This window comes from Macrotis lagotis, chromosome 1 (genome assembly GCF_037893015.1).
Source record: "Macrotis lagotis isolate mMagLag1 chromosome 1, bilby.v1.9.chrom.fasta, whole genome shotgun sequence".
NCBI lineage: Eukaryota > Metazoa > Chordata > Mammalia > Peramelemorphia > Peramelidae > Macrotis > Macrotis lagotis.
Genome location: NC_133658.1, coordinates 318702569 through 318721144, shown reverse-complemented (window position 1 = coordinate 318721144; position 18576 = coordinate 318702569). Strand labels below are relative to the sequence as shown.

The 18576-nt window shown below is 33.8% G+C and overlaps 1 protein-coding gene across 4 annotated transcripts in view; it reads left to right on the top strand.

The window, feature by feature from the left end:
* The window catches only part of CEP89 (centrosomal protein 89), a 138417-nt gene that overhangs the window by 107235 nt on the left and 12606 nt on the right, over window positions 1-18576 (top strand). For 3 of the 4 annotated variants that reach the window (XM_074211479.1, XM_074211478.1, XM_074211477.1), the window contains one exon: window positions 13554-13723. In XM_074211479.1, coding sequence (XP_074067580.1) covers window positions 13554-13723 — 170 coding nt within the window. The other variant, XM_074211480.1, reaches the window with a different exon arrangement.

The following is an 18576-nucleotide window of genomic DNA, read 5'->3' as shown; positions in this document are numbered from 1 at the left end:
GGAAGCCTGCACCCTACAAATGTTAACTCATAGGTGCTGTTAATATCTCTATAGTTGAGAAAACTGAGGCCGAAGGGTTCTTTGACTAGAATATGGTTGGTAAGTAACTGAAATCAAATCTGAATTTGAACTGACCCCAAACCCAGGACTCTAGCTACTCTACCACCTTATAGAAGGGAGGAGTACTGGGAACATGAATTAAGCTATTTGGTGGGCTCATTTGTAAGTTGGAAAACAAAACCAGCCCAAATCTGAAAAAATCTTTGATTCATGGTTTCAAAAACTAACTAGATGGATGGTAAAGTAGAGATGAACATTTCTGTTGACACCTCATCTCATTTCCAAAAGAAGTGTATTAAGGAAGGGTGTTTTGTCAGGTAGCTGATGTTAACAGTGTGAAGTGTCCTGTGAAGACCAGAGGAAGATTTTTTCCTAGAAGCAGATGGCCATAGAGGATACAAAACTGTTCTGAAAGTTAAGAAAACCAAAACCTGAGATTCAGTGAGAAGAATGATGGATTTTTTCATACAATAATATGGGTCCAAGAGTTGCATCTACCAATTATTTGCTGTGTAACTTTGGGCAAGTCATTTAATCTCTAAAATCAGGATAATAGTACTTGTGCCCGATTGGCTACTCTTTGTTCTGTACCAGTGTAATGTCTGGAGGGGTATCCCTTTTAAAAGATATATGAAGGGCCAGCATGACATGTAGATAGAGAATTGGTCTTAGTGTCACTTGACCTTTGAAGTTTTTTTATTTCTTAGAACCCAAAGTCCTAGTCTGCATAGGGAGGGAATATTCCTCAAATGGAGTTTTCCTAAACTGAAAACCACAAGTCTGGTAGTCCTTTTCACCATTTTGCCCGAAACCGAATTCAGATCTTTGAAACATTAGGGCAAAAGAACTTGGATTTACTTTGATTTTTTTTGTTGTTGTTTTAATGTAAAGTCTCATTAATCTCCCAAAATGTCTATTAAAACAATTTTCTTGTGACTGAATATATGGCTAGAAGTCAGGCTGCTGTTTTGATGAAACTTAGTTTCAATTTCTTCTATTTATTGAATTGCTTCTTTTCTGGTATTGATTCTGAAGTTTAGGTCATTTTTGATTAATTGGAAGAGTTAGTAGAGATAAGGAGCAGCAATGGAAATGACAAGAATCTTGTAAGCATGATTTCAAGCGATGTTGAACTTGAACTTGAAAGAACCATAGTGGTGTTCTATTAAATGATTTGTTGAACACTACAAAGATAACCGAGCAAGAATTTGAGTCCATTCCCCCCTATGAATTTGATGTTCTTTTTGCTGCATTGGGCAGTTGATGTCAAGATTTAAAAATTTTAAAATCTCAACTATAATCTTCCCACCTAAAATGCATGCAATAATTAGAGAATTACATGGAGTAATACTACCTCAGGAGTTACCATGATGCTCATGGGATGTTACATAAAGTACTTTCCAAATTTTAAAACACTTTATGCCATTAGTCTTCATTCTGCTAAAATACTCACTTGAATTTTTGTTCAGTTCATTTATTATGCATATTGTATGGAAGAGGCAATGCCATTTAGTGGGTAGAGTGCTAGTCTTGAAAACTGGAAACCAGGGCTCAAATAATTTCTCATACACTTAGTAGCCATGAGATCATTACCTCTCAGAGTTTCAGATTCCTCCTTTATCAAATAGTAATAGCACCTATTTGCCTCATGGGATTATTGTGAAAAAAAGTGCTCTGTTAATCTTAAAAGTGTTATCTGGGTTAGCTTTTAAAATTGTTGTTATTATATAAATGCTATATTATTGCTACATTTTTTTTTATTAGAAAGCACAGTCCCTGAGGATATAAAGATGAAATAAAATACAATCTAGTCCTCACAACCCAGGAACCTAAAAATCATGTAAACTTATATTTGGAAGAGACCTTCAGGCTTATCTACTCTAGTACCTTACCTAAGTAGCAATGTTCCTCCCAAAGGTTGTATTCAATTTCTATTGGAAAATCTTCAATAAAGACAGTTAAGGTAATCTTTATTGGTTCCTAAAGGTATTACATTCTTATTTCCTCAGTTCATATTGAATAAGTAATCATTTCTATATTTATATGATTACTTTATACTTCACTAAGTATTTTTGGTTGTTTTTATTTTTTTTGCCCTTTATACTTATAAAAATGAGTCATATGTGGACACCTAAAACAAAAGCTAAAAGTCCAGTTCCTGCTGGTTGATGAGGTAGCAGTTCCTTGAGGGGAGGAACAGCATTGCAAGACTTCTGTAGCTTCCCAAGGACTGCTTATTAAGTGGTGTGCTAAATGGAGGCTTAGAAATAGTTTTACAACTCTCTCATCCTGGAAAAACAAAAACAAAGGCATTTATTTCTTCTATGTAAATCATAGGCTACTAAAAACCCTGAAATTTCAAAATCTCTGGTTCCTACTCATATATGTATTCTCCTAATCCATAAAGAGTCTGGATACCAAATTTTAGGAAGGATTTTCAGAAATGAAGTGTCCAACAGAAGGAAGTCCTGTGTGGTAAAGAAATTGAAGACCATGTCATGTGAGAATTGCTTAAAAAATTAAAGGTATTTAGTCTAGAGTAGAAAATTAAGAGTAGACATAAAAATCACTATCATCAGATATTTCATGGATTGTCACAGGGAAATTATAATTGTTTGTCTTAGCCTTAAGGGGTAGAACCTGAAAAGATAGATGGAAGTTTTAACACATTTTTAGCTTGATGTAAAGAACACTTCCTAACAACTTGAGCTGTATGAAAATGTTACCTCACACAATAGTAGATCTCTTCTCAATAAATAGAGGTTTTCAAAATAAGTCTTGTGAGTACTTATTGGACATATTGCAAAGCAGTCATTTTTAAGACCCTTTATCAATCTGGTGAAGCCTATGAATGGATCCCTTCTCAGAATAGTACATTCAAGTGATTGAAGGCAATGATATATTTCATTTAGAAGTTCACAAAAATAAAGGCATAATTTTTTTTCTCATCCAAATTAATGGACTCTCCAAAATCTTTCCGCCTACCCCTTAGGGGTTCATGGGTCCAAATTAACCCTTATTTAAGAAATATTCGTAGCTTAGAGAGACAGGATTAGTTGAGTTCTGCTCTCTCTACCTTTGAGATGTGTGAAACTTGCATCATTCAGCAGGATTTCATGGAAGATTATACTGTATATGTTTATTAAACTGATTAGCAGAATGAAGAGTGGACTTCCTAATCAACTAGATCCTAGAATTGCCTGTGAAGAAAAATAGAATTGCAAAACCACTCTTTTCCTCTCACTGTACTTGAACATATATTATCTTCTGATGAAAGGAATGATGTTTTCCCAAAGCTATGGTCATTTTTATAGTAAGATCATCTAGATGACACAGTGGGTAGAGCACTGACCCTGAAGTCAGGAGGATCTGAATTCATATTTGACCTCAGACAACTTAAAAGTTGTGTGACCTTGGGCAAGTCACTTAACCTTGATTGTCTCGCATTCAGGGCCTTCTCCAGTCATCCTGATTCATATCTGGCCACTGGACCCAGATGACTCTATAGGAGAAAATGAGGCTGGTGACTTAGTAGAGTAGCCCTTCATTCAAATCCAATCCATGTGCTTGTCATGGCATCACCTCTTTGATGGTCAAGGTCTTCTTCAGAGATGAAAACATAGCAAATTTACCTGACCTATTATTTTACAGAACTTAGATCTGGGAGAAAAATCTTCTAATTTCTAACTGTTTATTCACTCACTAAAAAAATTTATTAAAGTTATGTTATGAACTAGAGTATCTAGATGGCAGAATGAATAGAACATGGGGCCTAGAGTAAAGAAGACCTGAGTTCAGATTTGACCTCATACACTTAATCACTGTGTGACCCTGAGAAAATCACTTAATATTTTTTGGCTTAGTTTCTTCATTTGTAAAACGAGTTGGAGAAAGAAATGACAAACCACTTCAGTATCTTTGCCAAGAAAACTCCAAAAGAGGTCACGAAGAGTCGGACACAACTGAAACAATTTAACAACAAAAAATATGATCCAGGCAGTAGGGAAGATAAAGAGTTTGGAGAGGATAGGCATGGAATTTACAATCTAGTAAAAACTGATACACAGTTAACTAAAATATATAAATTAAAATTACTTTAAAGGTATATTAGAGAGTTTCAAAAAAAGTATAATGTAAAATTTTAGGAACAAAATATTTAGGGGCATCAGGAAAGACTGAGGAGGAGATGGCATTTTAATAGGAATTTAAAGTATGAAGATGATGGGCATTTTCAGGGAATAACATGAACAAAGATATGGAGATGAGAAACTTCAGGTCACATTTAGTGAATAGATCTGGACTTTAATTTGGCTAAAGCATAGTATATATTTCAGAGATTATACAAAACTTGGAAAAGCAGAGTGGCACCAAAATGAATGCCTGAGAAAACAGAAGTGGACCTGGAATCAGATCTGAGTTCAGACTTGACCTCTGTGTCAGTTTTCTCAACTTTTAAATGAGGACAATAATACTATCTACCTACCAGAATTGTGAAGGTCATTGGAGATAATGTTTATAAAGCATTCTGCAAATGCTAATCACTATACAATTGCTAGCTATCATTAAATAGACAGTAAGGAGCCTTTCAAGTTTTTTGTTTAGTTTTTAGTAGAGGAGTGACAGATTTATTCATAAGGATGATTATTCTAGTAGGCTGAATTGAAGCAGGGAGAATGTGAAAGTAGGAACCATGACAGGATACTTCTGTCATACTTTTGACAGGTAGTACAGAGATTTTACTTTGATGTCATTAGGTCTGGGTGCAAAAAAATTTACAGCAAGGGAAATCAACATGCCTGTCTGCTTTAAACGCATACCCAAGGTCCATCTAGCCTGGGCAGATTTGAGAAAAAATATTTTTAAGTGACATTTCTCTTAAAGATAATTGGCACACCTATATTAGGAACTGATTTTCTTGTAGTAAAAGATCGTTTACTTAATTTTTAAACAATTTCTTGAATTTTACTTACTTTTACATACTGAAAAAATTTAAAAATATAATTATATATGACATAATTATTTTAAATTTTTTTGTTTTTTGTATTGCTTTAAAAAATTTATTCTGAACTTAAGAAATAAAATAAGCATTTTCATAACACTGGAATAAAAAATTGTACCTGAAACTACAGATCTATTAAGTACAAACTGTTATTTCTTTTAAATATTCAAAAAATTTATCATGTAAGTTTCTTTTTTCCCCTTCCCACCACTACCCTTGAGATAGCTACTGTTAGACACAATATATGTGTGTGTTTTATTTATATGTGTGTATATATACATGTCAGGTCTTCCTTCAGAGGATCTTTGTAGTTAATTTGGGTATTTATAATAGAATGACTTAGTCACTCAAACTTGTTCCTTTTTTATTTTTATTTTTATTTATTTTGAAAGGCAATGGAGTTAAGTGACTTACCCAAGGTCACGCAACTAGGTAATTATTAAGTGTCTGAGGTGGGATTTGAACTCAGGACCTCCTGTCTCCAGGGCCAGTGCTCTATTCACTGCACCACTTAGCTGCCCCTCAAACTTGTTCTTAAAACAGTATTGCTTTTATTGCATACAACATTCTCCTGGTTCTGTTCATTTTTCTCTTCACCATCTCATGCAAGACTTTCTGACATCCTCCGGCTCATAATTTCTTACAGAATAATATTTGATTTTGAATATAAACCATAATTTGTTTAGCCATTTTCCAGTTGACAGGCATCCCTGCAGTTAATTCTTCACCATCAAAAAGAGAGCTGCTATAAATATTTTAGTACATATAGGTTCCCATTTATGAATTGTCCCTAATCGTCTTGGGAAACAGACCTAATAGACCTAATGCTGAGTCAGAGGGCATAGGCAATCTAATTCTTTTTATACATAACTCCATATTACTTTCTAAAATTGTTAGATCAGGTCACAGATCCACCGACAATAAATTGAGATCTCAATTTTTTTATGTCCCCTCTAGCATTTGTCACATTCTCCTTCTATTATTTTAATCTGATAGGTGTAAATAATGTTTTGAGGTTGTTTAATTTGCATTTCTCATATGACTATAAGTCATTTTGATTTCTTCATTGGAAAACTGCCTGTTCATATCTTTTGTCCATTCATTAATTGGGGAATGACTTGGAGTTTTATAGATTTGACAAAGTTCTTTGTATATTTGAGCTATGAGACCTTTATCTGTAAAAAATTTTTTTCTCTTTCCTATTTTCCTTCTAATTTTGGCTACAACATCTTTTTAATTTCATGTAATCAAAACTATCTGTTTTACATCTCACAATGCTCTCTATCTCTTGTTTGTTTATAAATTGTTCACCTATCCATAAGTCTGATAAGTAATTTGTTCCATGTTCTTCATTTTTCTTTTTATGTTTAAATTCAAAATATCCATTTTGACTATATTGGTAACTAAGTAGTATAGGATAGCGATGAACATATATAATTATATAACATAATATACTATATATATAAATAAATATTGGAAAATTTCTTTGGCATAAAAATTTTTTGAGGTATACAACTTATATTTTCAGTTACTTGGGCACTAAAAATCATTGCTTAAACTGTAGCTCTATAACAATTCTTAAGCTTTCATTTTTATTGTTGCTTTTATTATTGCTTTCAGCTTTCAACATATAGGATTATAATAGTTTTCTGTGTATTCTATACACATTAGATCACAACTAAGTCACATTTCCATCCCAGAATAGACATAGGCTTTCAACCCTTTGCTTAATAAGTTTGTTAGACTTTGTTGAAGCAACTCCCAGGGCATGACTACAATCAAATCAAGACAAATGAGTGAGAGTTCAGATTTAAAGAAAGAAAACAAAGTCCTACCTGACATAGTAACAATCATTGCTAAGTCAGTGGAGCAGCTTCCAGGTAGGTTATAGAAAATTCTATATTTTTAAAAAATAGGAATGACTGCCATCTGACCTGGAATGAAGGGATTATGCTAAGACTCTAGGAATATGGTCACCCCCCCCCAAGCCTATTATCTAGGTTTTTGACTCAATTATCCTCACTTTGATTGTAAAGAGCTAAAACTTTGTGGATCTGAGTAGGAAAGATCACTAGTTATCTCAAATAGTCTTAAGTTATATATTTAATATATATTATTTAAATGAAAGGTGATTTGAACTTCCAGGTCATGTGAGTTACAAGATGGAGAAAATCTTTTTTTTTCTGATCCCCATGACCTCTCAAACCTCTTCAAAATTGATTCTGAGGGAAGTTGAATACACTTAATATCTCTGTGACCCTTGGCACTCAAAAAAATTTTGAGTAGAGATAGTGAGCAAAAAAAAACACTTGCTTCTTTGATTCTTTCTTGAATTTACTCATACACATAGTCTGAACTACCTCTTCAGATATAAGTTTACTTGTACAAATTAGTATTTTGTATTTGCCCTAAAATGATTTCTTTCCAAAAAAATTTTTTCTAATGATTTCTTTTAAGCTTCAAGGTAAGACCTAGTTCTAGTATTTTAGGAAGTTAAGTGAAAGTAGTTAAGGAATTTAGAGACCTGAGTTTGAGCAGTACGTGGTCATATTCTACTATTCCTTGATTTTTCCAACCTAATTCAGCTAAAGTCTATCTTTGCTTCTTTATAAAACCAAGACATTAAACTTGATCACTGAGGGCCCTCCTAGCCTTCATAGTTTGTGTTTTCTATATCTCTACCTTTGATAATTTTAGAGACACTGATCAATTCTCCCTCTCAGTCTTTGTCTTTGAAATCTGAGTTCTCGTATTTCCATTGTTCATATTTGATTCTTTCTTTGTCTTCTGAATCTTCCTAGTTGTTCTTCTCTACTTCTCTGTTGTTAGTGACTACATCTGCAGCTTCCGAATCAGGTACAAAGAGAACATGAATTTTATCTAATGGCAGAGTGTTGAGGCTCTCTATTTTATTTTTTAAACTATCTAGTTAATAGCCAACTTTTATTGTGCTTTTTGCCTATAGTAGCATATTTGACAGCCCATAATAACTCCTCATTTCCTTTTCAGGAAATGACTACAGGATTGAACTATATCCTTTTTTTATTGCATTCTCAACCAGGAAGACACTTAAAGATGTAAATGAGTCTAGTTATAGCATCATAGACCTTAGAGGTCATCTGGTCCAACTTCTTCATTTCAACAAGTGAGGAAACAGGCCCATGAAAGTTAAAGCACTTGTCCATTATCATACAGCTAGTAAGCATCAGAGGTAGATCCTGCAATTCCAGAGCCATTGTGCTTTCCACTGCACTTGTACTAGATCAGCTCCCTCTTCTCTCTGATGGCTTGTTATGAGAGGGAGAGGAGACTTAAGTCACTGCCTGAGAATTTCATTCTATTTTCCATTAATAGCCTTTATTTGAACTTAAAGGTTTTGAAATATATAGTAACTAAACTGAATACTAAGTTATCTTATACCAAAATTGGGTAAATGTGAGTACATTCAATAAAGAGGCATATCTGTCTTTGGGACCTAGTTGTGAAAGACTTAGAATGTCAAACTAAAAAGTCTATATTTTTTCCTACAGCTTCTTCAAAGTGACATAATCAGACCTGTGCTTAGGAAGATTTCATAAGTAGCTGTGTGGATGTTTCGATCTCACCAAGAATTAAGATCTGCCCACTTCTGCCTTCCCTTGAAAGACCTCAAAAAACATTATTTCCTGAGATATAATTTAAATGGATCCTTGCAGTGTAATAAGGCATGCCATGAGAGTGACTTCCTGTGTTAAAACATCACAAAAATTTTCATGTCCCCCTTATATATCTCAACATAAACACTTTTGACCCTCTCTTACTGCATACTCATCCTTGTAGGGAATGTAAAATATTTCAGTAATTTAAAAATTCTTGTGTAGTTTGGTAACAGTATGGGGAAAAGATTAGGAAACAGGAATTTTTGTTAAACTCTCATCTCTGCCAACTGTATGACAGGGAACACAGAGACCAAAAAAAATTCTACATTTATCTCTTTTACATTGTAATTTTCCCTATCATGGTTTCATGTATCACAGGTCGGCTTAAGAAATTAATGTAAATGGGAATTTGGGGGACATTTCCAGAAAGTCATAACAACACAGAAAAAGTTATGTTTTATATAATTTCAATATTATAAATATACATGATTTTCTTTTTTTTAAGTTAAAATAAATAAAAAGTTAAATTTGTGAAAAGAACATGAAAGAGAAGACAGGGCCAAAAAGTTTTATGTACATTTTCCAGATTTGGGGGCACTGTGCCCTCACCTCCTTAATGTGGAAGGGATAATTGTAAAAAAGAACACCAGACTGTGATTGAATAATGATCAAGAAGTCATATTCTTTCAGCCCAGAACTGCCCAAAAAGATATAGAAGATACTAATTTGAGTAAAGAAGCCAAAAGCCTGCTAATGGACCAGAGACACTCCAGAAGCATCTGAAACCTTAAATGATTCAAATTTGGTAGTCAGATTTTTTTCAGGTGAACTCAATCAAATATTCAAAAACCAAACAATTCCAACATTATACCACGAGCTTTGGGGAAATTAGAAAAAGAAGAGATCTTGCCAAATTCTTTCATGATACAGATATGATCCTGATACCCAAGCCAGAGCAAGGCAGTGGGGTTAAGTGGCCTGCCCAAGGCCACACAGCTAGGTAATTATAAAGTTTCTAAGGCCGGATTTGAACTCAGGTACTCCTGACTCCAGGGCCAGTGATCTATCTACTGTGCCACTTAGCCACCCCAATAATATCCTTAATGAACAAAAATATTAAATAAAATATTAGCAAAGAGGCTATAACCCCATGTTAAAAAGAGTAAGCCCTATGAATATGTTAAATTTATATCAGCAATGCATGATTAATTCAATAGTATGAAAACTATGAACTATAATGATAGGTTTTTATTAGACCATATAATAAAAACAATAAAAATTGCATAATTATAGCAATAAATGCAGCAATAGGTTTCTAGAAATAAATGGACCTTCCCTTGATTTGAAAAATAATTTTTAAATTATTATTAGTTATTTAAATTTAAAAACAAGAGCCAGGATTATCTATGGTGTCAAAAAGCCAGAGGACTTTCCATAGATAACAAGAATTCCATTGCCACCACTTTTATTTGATATAATGCTAGAAATGTTGATATAACAATGAGAAATAAAAGAAATTGATTGAAGAAGCATAAGCAAAAAAGTTATTTTACTTTTAAGTGTTATAATGGTCTATCTACTTCAAGAATCCTAAAAAATACACTTCAGTAAATTCAAACAAGAGCTTCAGTAAAGTAACATAATATAAGCCTTTTTAAATCATTAGTTTTTCAATATATCCAAAACTTCTCAAGAATAGATAAAAGGAAAAGTTATATTCAAATAACTACAGAATATATAAAGTGCAGATTGAAAGATTTTTCATTTTCTTATTTTTCTTGGAATTTTTTTCCAACAACATAACTAAGGTATAAATACAGTTTTCATGACTTCATATGTATCCTGGGCATCCCCTTTCTTCCCTTCTCAAAAGGTAGTGGAGGGTGATGGAGGGAAGAAAATTTGAAATAAAAAATAAAAAATTTTAATTGCTTAAACTCAAAAGGCTATTGTAGTAACTTAGGTGACAGATAGTGAGGGCCTGAACTAAAGTGGTGACCATGTTAGTGGAGAAGAAAAAAGGAAGTGAAAGATATTATAAAAGTAAAATTGACAAGACTGTTTAATTGTGTAGGAGAATTAAGAGTCTTATTACACTTATTACAAGGCTGTCATCCAAAAAAGTACCTCCTATGCATGTGTCAAAATTGTTCATGAGTAAATGAAAGATATTAACAGTAGAGGTAATTTTACAGAGGTAACAACCTTCTGATTATTATCAAACAAGTCATAAATCAGAGAGACATTTCCTCAGAGATAATTATCACTATTGTAGTCTAAATCAAAGGATTCACATTAGTGTAGGCTTTAAAAAAATATGTGGGCTTAGAATGAGGAATAACTGATGAATAATTCATCTATTTCTTTGGTATCTACATAATATCAAGAAAATGTTAGGAAAGTTACTGATCCTGGTGGATTTGGTGGGGCTGAGAGGCAGGAGGGAGGGGTAGAGGAACATGAATAAGAATTAAATAGACTGAGAAGATAGTGGATAGGTTTTAATGTTCATTTTTGAGAGAGTAGTCACAGCCATGACATATCATAGCTCCTTTGGTACAAGTACCAGACTCTCAGGAAGCTACAGAGATAAGGGAGATATAGTCTACTTCAGGGAGTTTAGCATCTGATAAATATTAAAAAAAAAAAACTAAAATAAGCTTCTGTGTGTTGAGAAAAGAGTGATACAATATTAATACCATTTAATTTTTTTCTTCAGGGATATGTAGTTTTGTTAGTGTGAGACTTCTAATTTCAAGCAGATTTCAACCTCTCTAACTTGGCTTTTAAAAGTGGAATTCAAGTCAATAAGCATTTATTAAATGCCTTGTATGTGCCAGGCAGTGACCATGCAAAGATGAAAACAGCCTTTCCCCTAAGGGAACTCACTTTCTACAAGTGTTCAGTGTCTGATGGCTTGTAGCCATCTTTGTGATGAATTTCCTTTGACTGAATTAGGCTGGTCCTCAGATAGAATATACATTCTGTCTATCAGTAAACCTAATCTCAAAACATTTCCAAAACTTATCCTTCAAAGGATAATTTGAATATCTGTGTGCTGCTGTTGATCTTGGTAGCCAAAAGAAAATAAGTGACTTTCTCTTTCTCTCAATATCTCCTCTTTCACCCTTACTCCCACCCCAGTGAAGCACAAATAAGGCAAATAAGGTAACCCATATATTTGAATCTGTTGTTTGATAAAAAGCAATACTTTAAAGTATTAGGGAATTGGATTTGTTACTATCTGAGAGAAGGAGGAATTGGCCTTTTATATTGAATTTTTCCAAATTTTTTTCTAACTTTGTAGTTAAATTTCAAGAGCTAAAAGTTGTCCTCATAGAATTCTAATAGTATTTTAAATACACTTCCTAATCTATTAGAGTCAAGTGTATGTTTCAGTTGGAAAAGCCATTTGGGAGAGCTCTTAATTTGTATGAAATTATGTAATTAAGCCATAAAAACAGGAGAGATTACAGCATGCTCCCCAGCCTGTTTTAGGAAGAGTTATAAGACAGAACTGAAGGCAGGATCATTTTACCATCTTAGCCTCATAGTATTCTCTATGCATTGTACTACCTGGAATATCTTCCTGCTTCCTAGCAAAACTCAGGTTTTTAATCTAGTATTTTCCTTTATGTCCCAATTCTTTATGGTTGCTTCCATTAGAAAGAAGGACTGGAGATTTTTTGTTGCATTAGAAACCGGCAAATTTGTTCAAAATGCTAAAATTTTATTCCCTACTACCCCCAAATATGAATGCTGGTCTGCTGACTCCCCAAAACCTTTTCCATCTCTGCATTTTAAGACTCTCCCTCTGTAATACAAGCTTAGACTGCACAATTGAATTTCATAACAGCAAAGTATTTGAAGATTCCTCTGAAAAGTATACATTTTCAAGTTTAAAAAACTGATTTGCAATTAATGCAATTAAAAGACCATAAAAGCAGTCTAATAAAACTTCAGTTTCACCAAAGGACACCAGTATAGTACACATTTAAATAGAAAAACTTTGATAGCTTTATCTCTTGATTTCATTTTCTAAGATTTTGTTTATGAAATGAAATATATGCCATTTCTTTTGCCCTCTTTAAGAAATGGCGCAGAGGAAGTTTCATTTTGTTTGTTATCAAGAGAGTATTTTTTTGTTTTATGAGAGCATGCTTTAAGTAAATCATAAAATATTCTAATTCCTCTTTACCTTGTCAAATTGATATATGGATTATGAAAAATTCTTTTCCAGAAAGTTTCCCTATGATCTATTTTAAATAGCATTTTTTCTTCTCAGAAAAAGTTTTTTCATTATGGAAATAGAATAATTCATAGATTGATATAAATACACAGATGCTAATGTTTATTTGAAATCAAAGTCAAATCTATTCTAAAAAGTAGAATTGTTTATCCCATACTAATTATGAGAGTGAAAGTGAGATTCCATATATATGTATAGTGACATAATATATAATATATAGTAGTATAATTAGAATTTAAAATGTATAGTACATTTTGTATAGATATTTCATCCCTTCCTTTCTGGGTCAGGTTTATATTCAGATTAGATTGTTAGTCAAAAGATAAGTACGTGCTTTTTTTCCTTTCTCTTTTAAACTGAAAATTTCCTTTTTGTGCTTTTCTATTAAATCTTGTTGTTTAAAAAAGGAAACCTTTAAGAGTTACATTACTCCTGGGGAAAAGAATATATACATTCTTAGTAACTTACCTAAAAGCCATTCTTATCAAAGTTAGAGAAATGCAAACCTACCTAATTGAGTCTTGAAGAAAACCATGAAGCTGTCTACTTTGAGAGTGATCCTCCATGCTACCAAACTCACTCTCCATATGGCCATTCACTTTCCCAGATGTATAAAAAGAAAATAGCTATGAAAATGGGAGACGCCAATCACAGAATGACCAAGCAAGAGGAGCACTTTGCTGAGAAGATTGATCAGTACCAGCGAGAGATGAAGCACCTCCAGCACCTGCTGCAAAACAAGCAAGAGGCTCTGGAAGAAGTGCTACAACAGAAAAGGTAAGAGTTGGACCTCCCTCCGGATGAGCTGACTAAATGTGCCTGGGGGTGGGGGGGAGAGATGGTCAAGCAGGCACAGCAGCTGCAGCCCCTGCTCGCCAGGAGCTTCCTACCGGCAGCTTTAATGCTTTCTTAAGACTGTCGGCTGAAAAACTTCTGCTCACCTTCCTCCTCCCTGAACTCCCTCCCGTCTCCCAAGGTAATACAATCCTTTAAGGCAGCAGCTTAAAAACGGATGCTCTTTTTAAAATGGTAAAGTGCTTCAAAATAAAGAAGAAAGGTGATTTGATATAAAGAAAAATCCAGGTCACACATTTGGGAGGTATGGTATGTCATGAGATCACTGGAAAATCCTGTTTATATAATAACCTCTTCTCCGGAAAACTGGTGTAGTCATTTCATCTTAATTCTCAGACAAGTGAGAACTACATTTGGATTAACAGATTTTGCTGACCAGCATTAGTTTTATCCATAAGAAATTGACAAGGCCAAGGTGTCGCATTAACTACTAATGTGGATTGTCAAAAATCCAGACATAAATGGAAAAATAAAAACAGTTAAGATGTAACTCTAGTTTCTTGAAGGGACCTTCCCTCTGTTTTAAACATTAATGGTGTATTTCTCTTGCTACAAAGTCCTCTAAAAAAGCTAATTTAACAATCATTTTGCAAATCATACTACCTGTTGTAAGAAAATTTTTTGTAAATTTGTGGAAACCTAAACCAGAGAACACATCTATTTGCATCTGTGATAATTGTTCTCCTGTTCAGGATGTGTACTACTCTAGGCATAGACTAAACAGTCAAAACTTTACCTATCAACATGATCTTTTCAGGTTTCTGGAAATTAGCAAGCAATATTTTTTAATTAACTGAATAAAACTTAATACGTAAATCTTTATCTTTGTGCAGCAACTCTATGGTAGCAGGAAACTTTTGAATTGATTTAATAATGTGTCTGCCCCTGTTCATAGAGAATTCGATGATCAAGCAGCCTATAAGTATCAGAAACTGTAACATCAAGGACAATTGACCATAACACACTATCAAAATGGCACATACTGTGAGTCCTTACTCTAGGAATGGAGTTAGATTTGCACTGATTGCACAAAGGATTTCCATGTCCTCTTCAGCAGCTATTTGAACACATTCACTAGTACATTCTGGGCCCCAAGAATACAAAGGTGTCTCCCTGCCCTCAGAGGAATCATGGTAGAAAAAGATAACTCACAGGATAAGCATAGCCAGAGTTCTCCAGGAATTCAGAGTAAAGAACACTCTTCAAGAGTAGACTCTTATTTGGTTCTCATAAAGACCTTGTGCACTTATGCAACAGCTGACTGAGCCAAGCCCTAGGATGTGCTCTGTAGTCAAGGCCTGTCCCACATGGGCATTAATTAAACTCTCTGTGCCTCCCCCCAAAAAATCCAACTCATTTGCTGAAGTACTAACTAGTCAGTGATTCTAAACTGTTAGAGTAGAAATAAGTGGCCCTAAAAGACAAATATTCTTGTATTTTATGTCTGATGGAAGACAAATTTTCATTTATTAGAGTTATCTTTTGTGGACCCATCTTAATATGTAATCTATTTTGCATTAGATCATCTTTGCTTGAAAGAACTCTTCAGAGAGCTCTTATTGCTTTTCCATCCATTTGGGGTTATGACAGATTTCACCTTTCATATCCTTCATAGTGATTATCTTCTGTGATGGATAGAGTCTTATTTATATATCTTTATTCTTTTGAAATAGTGAGAGATGCTGAAGCTACAGGTGCAATAATTATCTACTAGATAAATAAAAGATGAAGACTGTCTAGGGAAGTAGTTTGTCAGACTTGTATAGTTTGTCAAAATGAACCTGACAGTCATCTTATATTTCTTACATCTTACATTAAGTAACCCCTTTCACAATGCCAGTATTACAATTGACTTCCTGAACTGGGAGTGCTGCTGATTTATACTGTGATATCAGGTAGTATATGCAGATGACAGAAAATTTACTGGCTTCAATTTCTATTCTTTATGACTTTTTAATTTTCTTTTCTTTGAGGTTTATTCTAAGTCCCTAACATCTCGATTTTTCCATTTAGACTAATACAAAAAAGTGACCATAAAATCTTTCGCCTTGAAGTAATTCTTTTTATATTGATTGGGTAGACAGCATTGTAATGGGAAGATTATATGAAAATTAAGTACAGTTTCCAAGGTTATAGAATTCATATTTGTCTTCTAAGCCTTTTTTAAAAATTTAGTAGCTGCAGATTTTTCTGGCTCTAATTGTTGTTTCCTAAAACAGTTCAATCAATAGTCCAGTCTCTCTAAAATTGTTTTAATAAGCCACTTTCCAGAACCATTTTTGTTTTTTTAAAGACTTTACTGTATTTAGTAAGCTCTCTGAGTATCTGTCCTTGTAAAATTTTTCCTGCTCTATTTTGGTCTACTGTCAAGAAAAAAAAGGAGTTAGAGAAGTTAGTTAGAGGATACCGTTACTAATCATGTGTGGCTTGGAACCATCATTTTGGTTTTAGGTTATACTATAATTATGTAGGTTTGCAACCCAGAAAAAATGCTGTCAGCAGAAAACAAATTTAAATAATACATCCCATGATATGGCAGTAATTTAGAAATGAAAGATAAGCCTTCTTTTAAACATTCCAAATTTTATCACAATACATTTAAATTAGAGTTTATACATATTATACATTTTATACATTATTATACATTTTAAATCATGGTTACATAATTAAAGAGTAGTGTGTGAGAAAGAAAAAGTGTTTTTTTTTTCCAACAAAGGTGACTTAGTTTTATTGTATGTCTACTTGTTGAAGTTAAGGAAAACTCTGGACTGGTTGATTTCATTAGGACTGTTGGCTATCTAACAGGATCCTTGTGAAGAAAGCACCTTGTAAGCTTTAAAACAATATGGAAATATAAATAATTACAATTACATGTTATTGGAATTGTACAAACAGAAACAAAATTAATGATCCTCCAAACATATTCATGTGGACTTGGCTTATCCAAGTACAGTGAGTGAGGAGATAATATCCTCATCCCAGTGACACTTTTTTTTTTGTTTGAATCTGTGATTTCATTGGTGGGAGACCCCCTCTTCCAATTCAGAATGGAAACTTCTATTCTTAGAGTTGCCTGGGGTACTAACTTGCTCAGAGACATGAAGCAGTATGACTGGGTTTGGGGTTTTTTTTCAATATTCTTTCTCAGATCTATGAGACCAAATACCACAGCTTAGTCCCAAGTTTAAATTCTTTATTTTCATTTTTGTCATATCTTTCCAAAAGAGTACTCAACTCTTAACACCTTCATATTACACTTCAACTCCTCTTTTATTACTCCTCATCTCAGCATTATTTAAGATGTCTGATCGATCAGCAAGCCAGCTTGTACTGCCTGGAAGAGTTTGACTTGCAGCCAGCCTGGTGAAATAGTTTAATGATTAACACATCATCTAGTGGTACATGGCCAGCCACATGAAACCTTTTAGAAATTGTAAATTAGCTTTCTCCTTGGTAAATGGTAACTGAATCTTTTCCTCCCACTTTTAGATTTTCTTACATCTTTGTATAAATGACTTCATTTTACAATTTTTGTATTCAGTGTCATGGTAGGTGCTGGGGGTGCAGAGATGAAAAATTACACAGTCCTTACCTCAATGGAGGTAATAAGCCTCAATGGCATGGGTGTCCTGATCACTGTAAACCAAGTTAGAAAATTGGGGAGACTTTAGCCAGGGTAAGTATATATGGGGTTGTAGAAATAATAACATCCAATCTGGTCTTAAATTAAAAGAAGGGTTTCATGGGCAGCTAGGTGGCGCAGTGGATAGAGCACTAGCCCTGGAGTCAGGAGTTACCTGAGTTCAAATCCAGCCTCAGACACTTAATAATTACCTAGCTGTGTGGCCTTGGGCAAGCCACTTAAGCCCATTTGCCTTGCAAAAACCTAAAAAAACAAACAAAACAAAAAAAAGAGAAGGGTTTCAGTAAATATTTTTGGAGGTTGATGAGTCTGTATGAATGCAAAAGAAGGGACAAGGCCAGGTGAATCATGAAGCATCCAGCAGGCTCCTCTGGGTAAAAAGTAAAGTGTGCTAAGGGGAGTACTGTGAAGTACTACAAAGGTGAATTGAGGCCACATTATGAAGGGCCGTGAAGAGCAAGCTGAGAAATTTGTATTTTAATCCTGTAGGCATGGGGCAACTTTGGAGCAGATGATACCATATAGGATTGTTTTTGTTTTGTTTTAGCTCTTCTAGAGGTCAAATAGGATATTGTCCATCATTATATGAGATTTAAAAATTAATTCTCTTGGATTTCAGGAACTAATTAAGGAATGATTTTGTCTTTTTTTTTTTTTGAGAAGTGCCTCATTCCTCTGGAACATCAAAGAAGTATAAAACAAAAGGACTCCCAAGAAAGGACTCTGAAAAAATTTGTCTATAGGGTCAGAACAGTGACTTTTAATTAATTATTAATTGTTTGTCTATTTTGCCAGCGACATGCAAAGATAGTTTTTGACATTTTTTTTGCAAGATTTTGAGTTCCACAGTTTTTTTCCCTTCCTTGACAGTGAGAAATCTGATATAAGTTATACATGTATAGCTGTATTAAACATATTTCCATATTAGTTGGGTTGTAAAAGAAGAATGAAAACAAAAAGTAAGAAACCATGAGGGGGAAAAACATAAAATATAAAACATTTTTAAAAATCAAAATAGTAAGCTTTGATCTGCCTTCAGACTCCATAGTTCCATCACAAATATGGCACCTGCACCCTTGACCTCCTTTCCAATACTGGTTGGACTTTGATTCTTATTCCTTCCTGGTCATGA